Source organism: Salmo trutta, chromosome 20 (genome assembly GCF_901001165.1).
Source record: "Salmo trutta chromosome 20, fSalTru1.1, whole genome shotgun sequence".
NCBI classification, from domain to species: Eukaryota; Metazoa; Chordata; class Actinopteri; order Salmoniformes; family Salmonidae; genus Salmo; species Salmo trutta.
This window is the reverse complement of record NC_042976.1, coordinates 16,787,575-16,804,929: the sequence shown is the minus strand read 5'-3', so window position 1 is coordinate 16,804,929 and position 17,355 is coordinate 16,787,575. Positions and strand designations below refer to the sequence as shown.

Genomic DNA, 17,355 nt, shown 5'->3' with positions numbered 1-17,355 from the left:
TATTTTTTTCTACTGCATCATTGATTGTATGTTGTTTTACTCCATGTGTAACTCTGTGTTTTTGTATGTTGTCGAACTGCTTTGCTTTATCTTGGCCAGGTCGCAATTGTAAATGAGAACTTGTTCTCAACTTGCCTACCTGGTTAAATAAAGGTGAAATAAAATAAAAATAAATAAAAAATCAGTGGGCAAACATACAAAATCAGCAGGGGATCAAATCATTTTTATCCCCCAGTGTATATAATGGAGTTTGACAAAAGGTTTAATAGAATCTTTTGTACAAGTGTACTGACCAGTGACTAAATGATTCCTACTGCACAAGAAACCAATAAAGTGTTGACTTCAACTCCTGGATCAATTCATTGTAACTAGCTACAATATTCATGAAATGTATTTGGAAGTAACTAGCTACAATCTTACTGCTTAAACAAATGATGCAGGGAGTTGGTGTATCATTTCAACTTTCATTTGCTGGCAAGTAAACACGTTTCAATAAAAAAGTTGATTATTCTGTCAATGTAGCAAATAAGTAGACATGGCTTGTATTCAATTCAAAGTTTATTTGCTCTGGAGATCGAGGTGAGTTTACACAGCAGTATGCAGGAACAGTTATGGCAATTTATCACATATATATAGTAGCAGTAAAATATACTACTAATGCTTATAATTACAGTACCAGTCAAAAGTTTGGACACACCTACTCATTCAAGGGTTTTTCTTTATTTGTACTATTTTCTACATTGGAAATAATAGTGAAGACATCAAAACTATGAAGCTGGTTGAGAGCATGCCAAGAGTGTGCATTAAGGAAAGACATTCCACAAATTAACTTTTAACAAGGCACACCTGTTAAGTGAAATGCATTCCAGGTGACTGTCCCATGAAGCTGGTTGAGAGAATGCCAGGAGTGTGCAAAGCTGTCATCAATGCAAAGGGTGGCTATTTTGAAGAATCCAAAATCTTAATATATTTTGATTTGTTTAACACTTTTTAGGTTACTACATGAATCCATATGTGTTATTTCATAGTTTTGATGTCTTCACTATTATTCTACAATGTAGAAAATAGTGAAAAAATATAGAAAAACCCTTGAACAAGTAGGTGTCCAAACTTTTGACTGGTACTGTATACTACAGTTCTACAAAGGGAATACTTGCATATGGTGTGTTTGGTGGGTGCAGTGAGGTGTTCGGAGTCACTTTAATACAAGGAGGGATTGTTGTTATGGGACCTTTCACATCTCCTCGGGTCATCAACTTCTTTGTATCCAACCTACTGTCCATTGTGTGAGGGATAAATTGCTTGAATGGCCAACAACAACACACCCAGACAAGGGGATTCAGTGTCCTCTGCCTAGCTTATTCCCACGTAGAACAAATTCCAAAATAAATCTGGAGGCCACCAAACGGTATTGTCTATAAGATAATGACAAAAAAACACTATTAGACTTTCATTGGCAATTATTGTGTATTGTCTGTATTCCTAATGTAGCAGCACGGTACAGAAACACATTAGTTAGCTAGCTACAACACACAGGTATAGAAACTCAAAGACTATTATGAGTCATAATGCCAAAGTCATTCCTTTTCTCTTCATCATCATCAAAACATTTCTCCAGTTTTGCTCCAAATAAGATGCATTGAGGCTTGCTAGACTAGCAAGCTAACATTAACTAACTAGCTAGCTGTAAAATAAGGGTTCATTATATTTAGGGTAAAGCAAACAAAGCTAGCTAGCTAGCTAAACCTGGCTAACTTGACTTGTAATGGTACTAGCAAGCCCGGTTATGCCGATTCGATCACGAAAGCTTATATTGCTAGCTAGGTACCGACAGAAAAACAACTTACTCATTTGTCCTCCTGGTCCAGCTGGTCTAGGCTGACACCGCCAGATGATCTTTGAAGTTTTGAAGAAAGTATCCAGTACCCGTCTATCCATATGTGCGAAACTTCGATGGTCTGTCACACACACGCACACTCCATGCATTGGGTCTGCACTGACCCTCTCCAGTAAGAATTGTTGGCGATCGAATTCGTTGAAGCACAAACATTCCTCTTCTATCGGCATGGCTGGATAGCACCCGCATAGGCCCCATGAGTTGAAGTCTGACCGTGACTCCCAATCGCTGCTTGCTGGTCTCGCAGTTCTTGTTGTCGCTGTATCAATTCCTCTTCTGTTTATTCCAGCTGAAATGTATAGGTCTGTATGTCCCTATGTAAAATAACATCAAAAAGTGTTTCGTCGTCCAGCTCTTCTTGGTGACAGGAATCATCAGAAGCAGTCATTGTCATTATTTAGCAATCTCAGACAGACAGTAACATAGCTCCCATGAACCTGTAGAAACTAGTACTGCCCCCATTTTGAAAAGCCTTCAAGGGTGGGAACATAATTGGACAAGGAAGTAGGGTTCTCATCAGGCTGAAATCTTTACAAAGCCAGGGAAAATGAGTCAATCTAGATACCCTGCAATGTTGTGGCAGATTGGAGCATCGTTGAGTCCAATCGCTCTATTGAATAAGGACAACAATATATCCTTGCTGCTAAAGTGATCATGCAATTGGCGATACACAAATGCCACAACAATTGCTACAAAAGATTACTCCATTTATTTTTTAGATCAGACAGCATGCTCATTCAACCGATGGCGTCATTGGTTGAACTCTCCCAGCTCAAAAATATAAATAATAATTATGTCCGAAACACTTTTCATAACTCATCATTTTAGAGGGAGACTGGAAAAACACCCTAAATAGTGTCTAGCGGTGAAATTTTCCTTTAACATTGACATACAGTGAATTTCGAAAGTGTTCAGACCCGCATACCTTTCCACATTTTGTTGCGTTACAGCCCTATTCTAAAATGGATTCAATTGTTTTTTCCCCTCATCAATCTACACACAATACCCCATGATGACAAAGCAAAAAACGTTCTTTAGAAATTAAATAAAAACTGAAACATAACATTTACATTACTATTCAGACCCTTTACTGTTGAAGCATATTTGGCAGCAACTATAGCCTTCAGTCTTCTTGGTTATGAGGCTACAAGCTTGGCATTCTGGTATTTGGGAAGTTTATCCCATTCTTCTCTGTAGATCCTCTTAAGCTCTGCCAGGTTGGATGGGGAGCGTTGCTGCACAGCTTTTTTCAGGTCTCTCCAGAGCTGTTTGATCGGGATCAAGTCCGGGCTCTGGCTGGGCCACAGGACATTCAGAGAGTTGCCTCGAAGCCACTCCTGCGTTGTCTTGCCTATGTGCTTAGGGTCGTTGTCCTGTTGGAAGGTGAACCTTCGCCCCAGTCTAAGGTCCTGAGCGCTCTGGAGACGATTTTCATCAAGGATCTCTCTGTACTTTGCTCTGTTCATCTTTCCCTCGATCCTGACTCGTCTCTCAGTCCCTGCCACTGAAAACATCCAAACAGCCTGATGCTGCCACCACCATGCTTCAACGAAGGGATTCTGCCAGGTTTCCTCCAGATGTGATGCGTGGCATTCAGTCCAAAGAGATCAATCTTGGTTTTTATCAGAACAGAGAATCTTCTTTCTCATGGTCTGAGAGTCCTTTAGGTGCCTTTTGGCAAACTCCAAGTGGGCTGTCATGTGCCTTTTACTGAGGAGTGGCTTCCGTCTGGCCCCTCTACCATAAAGCCCTGATTAGTGGAGTGCTGCAAAGATGGTTGTCCTTCTGGAAGGTTCTCCCATCTCCACAAATGAACTCTGAAGCTCTGTCAGAGTGACCATCAAGTTCTTGGTCACCTCCCAGACCATGGCCCTTCTCCCCAAATTGTGGCCAGCTCTAGGAAGAGTCTTGGTGGTTCCAAACCTCTTCCATTTAAGAATGATGAGGCCACTGTGTTCTTGGGGACCTTCAATGCTGCAGACATTTTTTAGCACCCTTCCCCAGATCTGTGCTTCGACACAATCCTGTCTCTGAGCTCTACGGACAATTCCTTTGACCTCATGGCTTGGTTTTAGCTCTGACATGCACTGTCAACGGTGGGACCTTATATAGATAGGTGTGTGCATTTCCAAATGATGTCCAATCAATTGAATTTACCACAGGTGGACTCCAATCAAGTTGTAGAAACATCTCAAGGATGATAAATGGAAATAGGATGCACTTGAGCTCAATTTAGAGTCTCATAGCAAAGGGTCTGAATACTTATGTAAATAAGGTATTTACATAATTTTTTTTTACATTTGCTAAAATTTCTAATGACCTGTTTTCGCTTTGTCATTATGGGGTATATTGTGTGTAGATTGACGAGGAAAGCATTTAATTTAATCAATTTTAGAATAAGGCTTTAATGTAACCAAATGTGGAAAAAGGGAAGGGGTCTGAATACCTTCTGAATGCACTGTAGATGACACAACATCACACCAGCAGATAGAGCCACAGACAATACAGTCTTTACTATTTAAAATTAATATGGAGGCTCATTGCAAACTTACCACATCCAGCTGCAGACAGTTCGTCGCTGCCATCAGGACAGTCTCTCTCCCCATCACAGAGCCAGCGTTTAGGGACACAGGCGTAGGACCCAGGGCAGCTGAATAACCCTGGAGCACACGTTACCAAGCCTGAGGGTCAATAGCGAGAAAGAGGCAGGTCAAACAAACTGCAGAATGGGCTAAGCTGAACTATAACCTAAGACAACTACGAGTAACAATGTAAAGGATGGAAAAATTATCATATCCATTCCTGCCACTTACAGATCTAGGCTCTTAATTTGATCACCCTGTTGCAGGATAATTTTCCTGCAATGCAGGATATGTGAAACTTGTATAACTGTTTTAGTTTAAAAAAATGCTTCTGAAGTTTGTGATTTCCACTTTGACAGTTCAGACTTGATTTTCCCTTACGAAAAATGTATCAAGCCCTACAAAAGGGTCCATTAATTACAATAATCACATTTCCAGTTGCTGCAGGATTATTTTCCTGCTGTAGAAAACAGGGTCAAATGAATCTGTATATTCAAGCAGAGGCCTATATCGTACAAGATCTGTTACATTTTATGTGGCCTCAGAGACAATACAAAGCCTCATACTGTGACAATAAAGGTAAGTACATTTGCTCAATAATGCTTGTCTGTTTAAAATGCACTTCCTTGCTTTTGATTGCAATAGTGCAAGGAAAAAGCTTAGGGCTATTTCATTCATATTGCCTTGACATTTCCATTACAATCCAATTATACCAATATTCTCAGCAAACATTTTATATTTATTGTTGTATGATTATTTCTTTTTATTGGCAAATTCATTATTGTTACATCTCATTTACATGGTGAAATTGCTCTGCCTCTTGGCCTCACCACCCATCAAAGTATTTTCAATATATCTCTAACATAATTTCTGTGATATCATCATTTCAATAGTCTAGAAACTAGTCTAAAACTAAAAGGTCTCCAACTGGTCTCAAAACAATGTTGTAATGAGGTTGTAATGCCAACTGGGAATGGCCTCAGACTGGTCTCAAACTGCATGTTTGAGATACATGAGTATGACCTTGGGTACTTACCACATATCTGCACACTCTCATCCAGTCCATCCTCACAGTCGTTCTCTCCATCACACAGCCACTGCTTGGCGATACACTTGTTCTTAGAACAGGCAAACTGGTTCCACAGGCAAGAGGAGTCTAGGGGAGAAGCACATTCATAATACCATGAATCAAAACACGTAAGTGAAAGAAAAACAGGACAAAAACAACAATACCCTGTAGTAGTAGAAGTCGCCCAGATATTTTTAATCAAAGCACAACAAGTGTTTGGGTTATCATCTGCCCCTTAGCCTTTCTATTTCCAGAGAGGCTGACTGGACTTGGAGCCAAATAAAATACTTTGTGGGTGTTTTCTCTTCTTCAGTTTTTAATATAAAAATTCCGTAGTGTTCCAAGGGGAGCTGACTGGTAGAAATAATGAAAAAATAATCATCAAAAGGATGGAGCTTTACTTTTACTTAATGGAATTATGCAGAATAACACATATTGCAGTCATGGTAAGTAAAATGTGTTCTCAATAAAGGAGTAATTAGCAGTCAGTGCTAGTAAGAAAAGACAAGTGCAAATGTTACACGGTACACGGTACAGGCTGCGTCTTGACTGCTGGCGTCTATTCATATATGCTTTTCCTATTAGGGTCACTACTTTCCATGCTGAAAATCAACAGAAGCCTTATATTGTTGAACTGTACATAATCACAGATGCACAGATAGAGCTGTGGCGGTCATGACATTTTGTCAGCCGATGATTGTCAAGCAAATAACTGCCGGTCTCACAGTAATTGACCGTTAAAGTCCGTAAACACATTTAGCATCTCCTGGCTTCCACGCATAGCCTACGAGCCACTGATGCAGACCTTTGGAACATCTAAATTTTAAAAAGTCTAATAAATCCATTTATTATAGCCTACACCATCACAATAAATTCATGATTTACTTTAAACAGGTCTAAAGAAACATGATATGAAGAAAATGTAGTCAGAAGAACAGAATAGCATACTCTGAGTTGTCCTTATGTTAGGCCATGATCTGGCCATGTCACACATTATGGCTGTGGGCTACACTAGTTCATTTAGCAGACAAGATTTTCTTTGAAAATGGCTTTATTTTATATTATTTTAAAGAATGAAGAATTCAATTGAACATAGCTGAAGAGAATAGAAAGGATATTTCCTTCAAACGATTTGAGGGAGTGCTCACGTGCGGATATTCTGTGTTGAGTAGTTAACAAAGAAACAGTTCCTCCTATATGCTTAATTTAGAGGTATTTATGCAACTTTAGTTGTGATACAAATGTTGGGCTATAAGTTTCGATTTTTAATACATTCTAAGTCTGCATGATGCGACTCTAATGATGATTTGAAAAAAGTTGCATTAAAGGCTTTTTTTGCACACACTTCATCAGTCTCGCATTCACCATTAGACAAGTACTTGATAATGCCTTGAATTTCCCGGCGGTATCCCCTTTGTGTGTCCGTAATGCCCCCTAAAAAAATCCATGCCTTTTGCGGCCAGTGGACGTTGTGCCCTTGGGCTGAATATAATAATAACAATTCCCTTCCCCCGGCTGTGTGGGCCGAAGCACCTCTCACTCACATGGCTCTCTCAGATCTCTCCCAATTCTTATTAGCCAATGCCCGTCACATGATTGGGTCCTACTCACAGGCTACAAGTGAAGGTACTTCCGGTCCGAGCGAGCAGTCGCACTTCGCTTCGCTCCACAGGTAATATTACACTTCTTTACATTACAACGGTTTGGTTTGTTTGATCTGAACAATTTTTTCTTAGCTATCAAAGATAATTGTGTAGTTTAGAGTAATTAGAGTAATTATCGAGGCCAGCTATTTTTTCGTCCTCCTAACGTAGTCAACACTGCTAGCTGCTAGCTAGTCAACACCGCTAGCTAGCCAACCGCTACCGACTAGCAGCGCTGTAGATACTAATACATTACAACGGAACGATTTGACTAGTGCAGTGTTAGCTAGCTAGCTACATAGCTGTCTTTGTCATAGCTTGATAATTGTGTAGTTTAGTAATAGCTAGGTTAGCTAGCCAGCTATTTCCGTCCCCCGCGACGCCATTGTTCCATACCCAGCCAACTATTACCGACGAGCAGCATTGTAGAAACTAAATACGTTACAAAGGAACGTCTTGATTAGTGTTATGTTATGTTAGCTAGCTACAAAGTTGCTTTTGTATAATAGCCAACCTCTACCGACTAGCAGCACTGTAGAAACTATTACATTACAACGGAACGATTTGACTAGTGCAGTGTTAGCTAGCTAGCTACATAGCTGTCTTTGTCATAGCTTGATAATTGTGTAGTTTAGTAATTATCGAGGCTAGCTAGGTTAGCTAGGTTAGCTAGCCAGCTATTTCCGTCCCCCGCGACGCCATTGTTCCATACCCAGCCAACTATTACCGACGAGCAGCATTGTAGAAACTAAATACATTACAAAGGAACGTCTTGATTAGTGTTATGTTATGTTAGCTAGCTACAAAGTTGCTTTTGTATAATAGCCAACCTCTACCGACTAGCAGCACTGTAGAAACTATTACATTACAACGGAACGACTTGATTAGTGTAGTGTTGTGTTAGTTAGCTAGCATTTTCGGCATTTTAGTCAATAAGATTTTCGCAACGTAAGCTTAACTTTCTGAACATTCGAGACGTGTAGTCCACTTGTCATTCCAATCTCCTTTGCATTAGCGTAGCCTCTTCTGTAGCTTGTCAACTATGTGTCTGGCTATCCCTGTTCTCTCCCCTCTGCACAGGCCATACAAACGCTTCACACCGCGTGGCCGCTGCCACTCTAACCTGGTGGTCCCAGCGCGCACGACCCACGTGGAGTTCCAGGTCTCCGGCAGCCTCTGGAACTGCCGGTCTGCGGCCAACAAGGCTGAGTTCATCTCAGCCTATGCTACCCTCCAGTCCCTAGACTTCCTGGCGCTGACGGAAACATGGATTACCACAGATAACACTGCTACTCCTACTGCTCTCTCCTCGTCTGCCTACGTGTTCTCGCATACCCCTAGAGCATCGAGCCAGCGGGGTGGTGGCACTGGAATCCTCATCTCTCCCAAGTGGACATTCTCTCTTTCTCCCCTGACCCATCTGTCTATCTCCTCATTTGAATTCCATGCTGTCACAGTTACCAGCCCTTTCAAGCTTAACATCCTTATCATTTATCGCCCTCCAGGTTCCCTTGGAGAGTTCATCAATGAGCTTGATGCCTTGATAAGTTCCTTCCCTGAGGATGGCTCACCTCTCACAGTTCTGGGTGACTTTAACCTCCCCACGTCTACCTTTGACTCATTCCTCTCTGCCTCCTTCTTTCCACTCCTCTCCTCCTTTGACCTCACCCTCTCACCTTCCCCCCCTACTCACAAGGCTGGCAATACGCTTGACCTCATCTTTACTAGATGCTGTTCTTCCACTAATCTCATTGCAACTCCCCTCCAAGTCTCCGACCACTACCTTGTATCCTTTTCCCTCTCGCTCTCATCCAACACTTCTCACTCTGCCCCTACTCGGATGGTATTGCGCCGTCCCAACCTTCGCTCTCTCTCTCCCGCTACTCTCTCCTCTTCCATCCTATCATCTCTTCCCTCTGCTCAAACCTTCTCCAACCTATCTCCTGATTCTGCCTCCTCAACCCTCCTCTCCTCCCTTTCTGCATCCTTCGATTTTCTCTGTCCCCTATCCTCCAGGCCGGCTCGGTCCTCCACTCCTGCGCCGTGGCTCGACGACTCACTGCGAGCTCACAGAACAGGGCTCCGGGCAGCCGAGCGGAAATGGAGGAAAACTCGCCTCCCTGCGGACCTGGCATCCTTTCACGCCCTCCTCTCTACATTTTCCTCTTCTGTCTCTGCTGCTAAAGCCACTTTCTACCACTCTAAATTCCAAGCATCTGCCTCTAACCCTAGGAAGCTCTTTGCTACCTTTTCCTCCCTCCTGAATCCTCCTCCCCCTCCCCCCCTCCTCTCTCTCTGCGGATGACTTCGTCAACCATTTTGAAAAGAAGGCTGATGACATCCGATCCTCGTTTGCTAAGCCAAAAGACACCGCTGGTCCTGCTCACACTGCCCTACCCGGTGCTTTGACCTCTTTCTCCCCTCTCTCTCCAGATGAAATCTCGCGTCTCGTGACGGCCGGCCGCCCAACAACCTGCCCACTTGACCCTATCCCCTCCTCTCTTCTCCAGACCATTTCCGGAGACCTTCTCCCCTACCTCACCTCGCTCATCAACTCATCCTTGACCGCTGGCTACGTCCCTTCTGTCTTCAAGAGAGCGAGAGTTGCACCCCTTCTGAAAAAACCTACACTTGATCCCTCCGATATCAACAACTACAGACCAGTATCCCTTCTTTCTTTTCTCTCCAAAACTCTTGAAAGTGCCGTCCTTTGCCAGCTCTCCTGCTATCTCTCTCAGAATGACCTTCTTGATCCTAATCAGTCAGGTTTCAAGACTGGGCATTCAACTGAGACTGCTCTTCTCTGTGTCACGGAGGCTCTCCGCACTGCTAAAGCTAACTCTCTCTCCTCTGCTCTCATCCTTCTAGACCTATCTGCTGCCTTTGATACCGTGAACCATCAGATCCTCCTCTCCACCCTCTCCGAGCTGGGCATCTCCGGCGCGGCCCACGCTTGGATTGCATCCTACCTGACAGGTCGCTCCTACCAGGTGGCGTGGCGAGAATCTGTCTCCGCACCACGTGCTCTCACCACTGGTGTCCCCCAGGGCTCTGTTCTAGGCCCTCTCCTATTCTCACTATACACCAAGTCACTTGGCTCGGTCAAATCCTCACATGGTCTCTCCTATCATTGCTACGCAGACGACACACAATTAATCTTCTCCTTTCCCACTTCTGATAACCAGGTGGCGAATCGCATCTCTGCATGTCTGGCAGACATATCAGTGTGGATGACGGCTCACCACCTCAAGCTGAACCTCGGCAAGACGGAGCTGCTCCTCCTCCCAGGGAAGGACTGCCCGTTCCATGATCTCGCCATCACGGTTGACAACTCCCTTGTGTCCTCCTCCCAGAGTGCTAAGAACCTTGGCGTGACCCTGGACAACACCCTGTCGTTCTCCACTAACATCAAGGCGGTGACCCGATCCTGTAGGTTCATGCTCTACAACATTCGCAGAGTACGACCCTGCCTCACACAGGAAGCGGCGCAGGTCCTAGTCCAGGCACTTGTCATCTCCCGTCTGGATTACTGCAACTCGCTGTTGGCTGGGCTCCCTGCCTGTGCCATTAAACCCCTACAACTCATCCAGAACGCCGCAGCCCGTCTGGTGTTCAACCTTCCCAAGTTCTCTCACATCACCCCGCTCCTCCGCTCTCTCCACTGGCTTCCAGTTGAAGCTCGCATCCGCTACAAGTCCATGGTGCTTGCCTACGGAGCTGTGAGGGGAACGGCACCTCCGTACCTTCAGGCTCTGATCAGGCCCTACACCCAAACAAGGGCACTGCGTTCATCCACCTCTGGCCTGCTCGCCTCCCTACCTCTGAGGAAGCACAGCTCCCGCTCTGCCCAGTCAAAACTGTTCGCTGCTCTGGCACCCCAATGGTGGAACAATGGAACAAGCTCCCTCATGACACCAGGACAGCGGAGTCAATCACCACCTTCCGGAGACACCTGAAACCCCACCTCTTTAAGGAATACCTGGGATAGGATAAAGTAATCCTTCTACCCCCACCCCCAAAAAGATTTAGATGCACTATTGTAAAGTGGTTGTTCCACTGGATATCTTAAGGTGAACGCACCAATTTGTAAGTCGCTCTGGATAAGAGCGTCTGCTAAATGACTTAAATGTAAATGTAAATGTAAGACAGACATATCGGGTACGCAACTTCACGCGTCCTTATTGAATTCCGAGGCGCATATTAAAGATGTTGGAAGAACTGTTCACATTTACTTTCCGTCAGCCAACAAGATGAGTAGGCCTAACGGACAGCAGAAGCATTAGCCTATGTCTATCTACTATCCCCCATAGTACAAAAGTTAACCTATTCTATTCTGTGCATAGAAATAAATATTCTAAACACAGTCTGGGACAGTTGTGTGATGCTATAGATCCCAAATTAATACAACCACAAGCATAAAAAAATGTTTAAAACCAATTAGGCTGATGCAACAGATCAGAAAGTTTAGCTTAAAATGTTGATCAACTATTAGGCAATTTTTTTCACATAATAAGCACAGCAATGTTCACACGGCAGTACAGTAGACTATAAGTGCAATATTCCAAAATGAAATCAATTAGCGGGAAACGCCATTCTCAAAGTTATGCTCTACTCCCGCCGTAAAACAGGTTAATGTGCTTAATTTTAAGAAGTTATTTGTCTGCTTTAGCTGTGATACAAACCTTATCAAAACCTATAAATCAAATCATTTTTTTTGTCACATGCGCCGAATACAACAGGTGTTTTAGGACCACTATTGTTTTCACTATATATTTTACCTCTTGGGGATGTCATTCGAAAACATAATGTTAAATTTCACTGCTATGCGGATGACACACAGCTGTACATTTCAATGAAACATGGTGAAGCTCCAAAATTGCCCTCGCTAGAAGCCTGTGTTTCAGACATAAGGAAGTGGATGGCTGCAAACTTTCTACTTTTAAACTCGGACAAAACAGAGATGCTTGTTCTAGGTCCCAAGAAACAAAGAGATCTTCTGTTCAATCTGACAATTAATCTGGATGGTTGTACAGTCGTCTCAAATAAAACTGTGAAGGACCTCGGTGTTACTCTGGACCCTGATCTCTCTTTTGAAGAACATATCAAGACTGTTTCAAGGACAGCTTTTTTCCATCTACATAACATTGCAAAAATCAGAAACTTTCTGTCCAAAAATGACGCAGAAAAATTAATCCATGCTTTTGTTACTTCTAGGCTGGACTACTGCAATGCTCTACTTTCCGGCTACCCGGATAAAGCACTAAACAAACTTCAGTTAGTGCTAAATACGGCTGCTAGAATCCTGACTACAACCAAAAAATTTGATCATATTACTCCAGTGCTAGCCTCCCTACACTGGCTTCCTGTTAAGGCAAGGGCTGATTTCAAGGTTTTACTGCTAACCTACAAAGCATTACATGGGCTTGCTCCTACCTATCTTTCCGATTTGGTCCTGCCGTACATACCTATACATACGCTACGGTCACAAGATGCAGGCCTCCTAATTGTCCCTAGAATTTCTAAGCAAACAGCTGGAGGTAGGGCTTTCTCCTATAGAGCTCCATTTTTATGGAATAGTCTGCCTACCCATGTGAGAGACGCAGACTCAGTCTCAACCTTTAAGTCTTTACTGAAGACTTATCTCTTCAGTAGGTCCTATGATTAAGTGTAGTCTGGCCCAGGAGTGTGAAGGTGAACGGAAAGGCTGGAGCAACGAACCGCCCTTGCTGTCTCTGCCTTGCCGGTTCCCCTCTTTCCACTGGGATTCTCTGCCTCTAACCCTATTACAGGGGCTGAGTCACTGACTTACTGGTGTTCTTCCATGCCGTCCATGGGAGGGGTGCGTCACTTGAGTGGGTTGAGTCACTGACGTGGTCTTCCTGTCTGGGTTGGCGCCCCCCCTTGGGTTGTGCCATGGCGGAGATTTTTGTGGGCTATACTCGGCCTTGTCTTCGGACGGTAAGTTGGTGGTTGTAGACATCCCTCTAGTGGTGTGGGGACTGTGCTTTGGCAAAGTGGGTGGGGTTATATCCTGCCTGTTTGGCCCTGTCCGGGGGTATCATCGGATGGGGCCACAGTGTCTTCTGATCCCTCCTGTCTCAGCCTCCAGTATTTATGCTGCAGTAGTTTATGTGCCGGGGGGCTAGGGTCAGTCTGTTTCATCTGGAGTATTCTCTTGTCTTATCCGGTGTCCTGTGTGAATTTAAATATGCTCTCTCTAATTCTCTCTTTCTCTCTTTCTTTCTTTCTCTCGGAGGACCTGAGCCCTAGGACCATGCCTCGGGACTACCTGGCATGATGACTCCTTGCTGTCCCCAGTCCACCTGGCCATGCTGCTGCTCCAGTTTCAACTGTTCTGCCTGCGGCTACGGAACCCTGACCTGTTCACCGGACGTGCTTGTTGCACCCTCGACAACTACAATGATTATTATTATTTGACCATGCTGGTCATTTATGAACATTTTAACATCTTGACCATGTTCTGTTATAATATCCACCCGGCACAGCCAGAAGAGGACTGGCCACCCCTCATAGCCTGGTTCCTCTCTAGGTTTCTTCCTAGGTTTTTGGCCTTTCTAGGGAGTTTTTCCTAGGGAGTTTTTCCTAGCCACCGTGCCTCTTTCACATGCATTGCTTGCTGTTTGGGGTTTTAGGCTGGGTTTCTGTACAGCACTTTGAGATTTCAGCTGATATACGAAGGGCTATATAAATAAATTTGATTTGATTTGATAGACATTACAGTGAAATGCTAACTTACAAGCCCTTAACCAACAATGCAGTTTTAAGAAAAATACCTAAAAAAATAAGAAATAAAGTCACAAATAATTAATGAGCAGCAGTAAAATAACAATACCGAGGCTATATACAGGGGGTACCGGTACAGAGTCAATGTGCGGGGGAACCGGTTAATCGAGGTAATTGAGGTAATATATACATGTGGGTAGAGTTATTAAAGTGACTTATGCATAGATAATAACAGAGAGTAGCAGCAGCGTAAAAGAGGGGGGTGGGGGGCAATGCAAGTAGTCTGGGTAGTCATTTGATTAGATGTTCAGGAGTCTTATGGCTTGATGGCAGAAGCTGTTTAGAAGACTCTTGGACCTAGACTTGGTGCTCCAGTACCACTTGCCGTGCGGTAGCAGAGAGAACAGTCTATGACTAGGGTCGCTGGAGTCTTTGACAATTTTTAGGGCCTTCCTCTGACACCACCTGGTATAGAGGTCCTGGATGGCAAGGAGCTTAGCCCCGGTGATGTACTGGGCCGTACAAACTACCCTCTGTAGTGCCTTGCGGACGGAGGCCGAGCAGTTGCCATACCAGGTAGTGATGCAACCAGTCAGGATGCTCTCGATGGTGCAGCTGCAGAACCTTTTGAGGCTCTGAGGACCCATGCCAAATCTTTTCAGTCTCCTGGGGGGAAATAGGTTTTGTCATGCCCTCTTCACGACTGTCTTGGTGTGCTTGGACCATGATAGTTTGTTGGTGATGTGGACACTCTCAACCTGCTGCACTACAGCCCCATCAATGAGAATGGGGGCGTGCTCAGTCCTCCTTTTCCTGTAGTCCACAATCATCTCCTTAGTCTTGATCACATTGAGGTAGGGGTTGCTGTCCTGGCACCACACAGCCAGGTCTCTGACCTCCTCCCTATAAGCTGTCTCGTTGTTGTTGGTCATCAAGCCTACCACTGTTGTGTCAATGGCAAACTTAATGATGGTGTTAGAGTCATGCCTGGCCATGCAGTCATGAGTGAACAGGGAGTACAGGAGGGGACTGAGCACACACACCTGAGGGGCCACGTGTTAAGGATCAGCATGGCAGATGTGTTGTTACCTACCCTTACCACCTGGGGGCAGCCCATCAGTAAGTTCAGGATCCAGTTGCAGAGGGGTGTTTAGTCCTAGGGTACTTAGCTTAGTGATGAGCTTTGAGGGCACTATGGTGTTGAACGCTGAGCTGTAGTCAACTAATAGCATTCTCACATAGATGTTCCTTTTTTCCAGGTGTGAAAGGGCACTGTGGAGTGCAATAGAGATTGCATCATTTGTGGATCTGTTGGGGCGGTATGCAAATCGGAGTGAGTCTAGGGTTTTGGGATAATGGTGTTGATGTGAGCCATGACCAACCTTTCAAGACACTTCATGGCTACAGACGTGCGTGCTACCGGTCGGTGAGTGCTATGGGCTAGGCTACATGAGGTTTGCGACTATGATTTGAAAAAGTTTCTTCCCTGACTGCACACAAGCTGGGCATCATTCACAAGTGATAGGCCAATATTGTTACCCATCAGACTATTCTTGATTTACTCTCATCTTTATATATACTAAATAATACATTTGGGATATTAGTTTTGATTTAGAGTGGACCATTATCACGCACCTGTCTCGAATCAGGGACAGGCGAAAAAATACATGTCATCTTTGCACTTAAATAGCAAATGGAGGACTCTATTCCTGTGATTCATGTGCATGCCAGCCAGGTAGGCTATACTCCTATTATAAAAGAGAAGAAATGTGCTTAATACTAGGAAACTTGAGAAATAAATATATTAGGCCTAACCTATAGAAAACTGATGGGATCCTCCTCTTTTTAATAGAGGCCATTACGATTCAGTTTTCTCATATAATTGCATAACTTATAGAAATGTTGTGCAACATGAGCTCATGGGCTCTCATGAAGTGTTTGATTCGATTTTCGATTACATTTGCATTTATGTCAGAGTAAATCGAGGGACAAGAGAATGCTGAGTACCAGGCAGTTAGCAAGCTTGGTATGCTACTCCTGACCATCAGCAGCATCAGAGCTTGGAGAAGCCTAATTACCACATGGAATTTGACTGCCATCATGACTTGTGACCTCCGGTGTGTCAGTAATATGGTCACTGTAACAGCCCTACGCACAGACAGGAACACATATGTACCTTCAGATCTGGATTCATTTAAATTCAAAGAACCACCCTCCCTTGGGGGCCTAGATCCAATGCCTCTGTCTCTTTCAGATGTCTCGACAAAGGCTCATTCTGGAGATGCTAATATTTCATATCTTAGGCTTCAGTGGTATTTCACTGTACAGGGAAAGATCATCAGACATTTTACAATGACAGACAAGTATTTCATCTAATCAGTTGTGAGATTTTGGATTTCCAGTGATATAATGACATTTACTTCTAATCTTTTTCCTTTACTTTCAGTTTATCAATAGCTCTGGCTTTTTATATGTTAATCAACTCAGTGAAATGGGAATATTTGCCATTTGTCCTGAGAATGCCAGTTCTGAACATCTAACAGACTGAATGACATTTAGACAGCAGCATCATTCTGCTTAGTTTTGAAAGGAGCTACGGTGCATTTTTTTTATTCGCAATACCATTATTTCAAATTCAAATAAATTCAAACAGTAATGAAGCACTTAGCTAAATGAATGAGAATGTGTTTTTCAGTCATTTGATGGTACACAGAATCATGTTGTGTTAGATGAATTTGAGTCACCCAGTTAACATGATTACCAAACCTCATTCTGCTCTTAATTTAGACAATCTACTGTGATTTATTTCACTTCAATAAATATGATCTTACTCTTCAAGACAGTTAATAACATATGAAAGTGTTACTTGTGTGGGCCATTCTGTCTAAATTAATTAATTCCTCAGTAGTTCAGGGTATTTATTCATCTGAAGCCTAGCTGTGATGCAGGTCAGGATAAGTATTACCACCTCAGTGGCACTCAAACGCTCTTGGAAGATCCTTCTTCATCACTTTGACAGCAAAAGTAATGAAACATAAACGGTATACATAAATAAGTCATCTGTTTGATTGAAAATTCTATTTACCAGACCATGACTCAATTTTGGTTTAGCTATCTAGGTGGAAAGTCTTTGTCATGGTAAGTAACACCTACATTAGAAAGGATCAAAGAGGTAGGCTAGAAGTGTTCTTGTCTTCCCTGGTGAGAGGGTTCCATGTGCAAGGTTCCGTGTGAAAGGTCAGTGTGGGAGAACATTCCATGTGATCCGTTCAGATGTCAGCCACTTCTCAGTGAACCCACATGTTTCCATCTCTGGTAACAATTCACAATGACTAATGGATAACTAATTAACTGTTACACACAAGGGGAGAATATGCTAATTCAAAGCCAGAGAAAAAGCACCCCTGTGTCCTTTTTAAG

The 17,355-nt window shown here is 43.5% G+C and overlaps 1 protein-coding gene across 1 annotated transcript in view; it reads right to left on the bottom strand.

Annotated features, from left to right (window-relative positions):
- LOC115156297 (low-density lipoprotein receptor-related protein 1B-like) overlaps nucleotides 1-17,355 on the bottom strand; it is a 575,728-nt gene that overhangs the window by 102,275 nt on the left and 456,098 nt on the right. The window contains exons 51-52 of the mRNA XM_029703749.1: nucleotides 5,516-5,635; nucleotides 4,450-4,578 (exon numbers count right to left, since the gene is read on the bottom strand). Of these exons, the coding sequence (XP_029559609.1) occupies nucleotides 4,450-4,578; nucleotides 5,516-5,635 (249 nt within the window). The remainder of the gene's footprint in view (nucleotides 1-4,449; nucleotides 4,579-5,515; nucleotides 5,636-17,355) is intronic.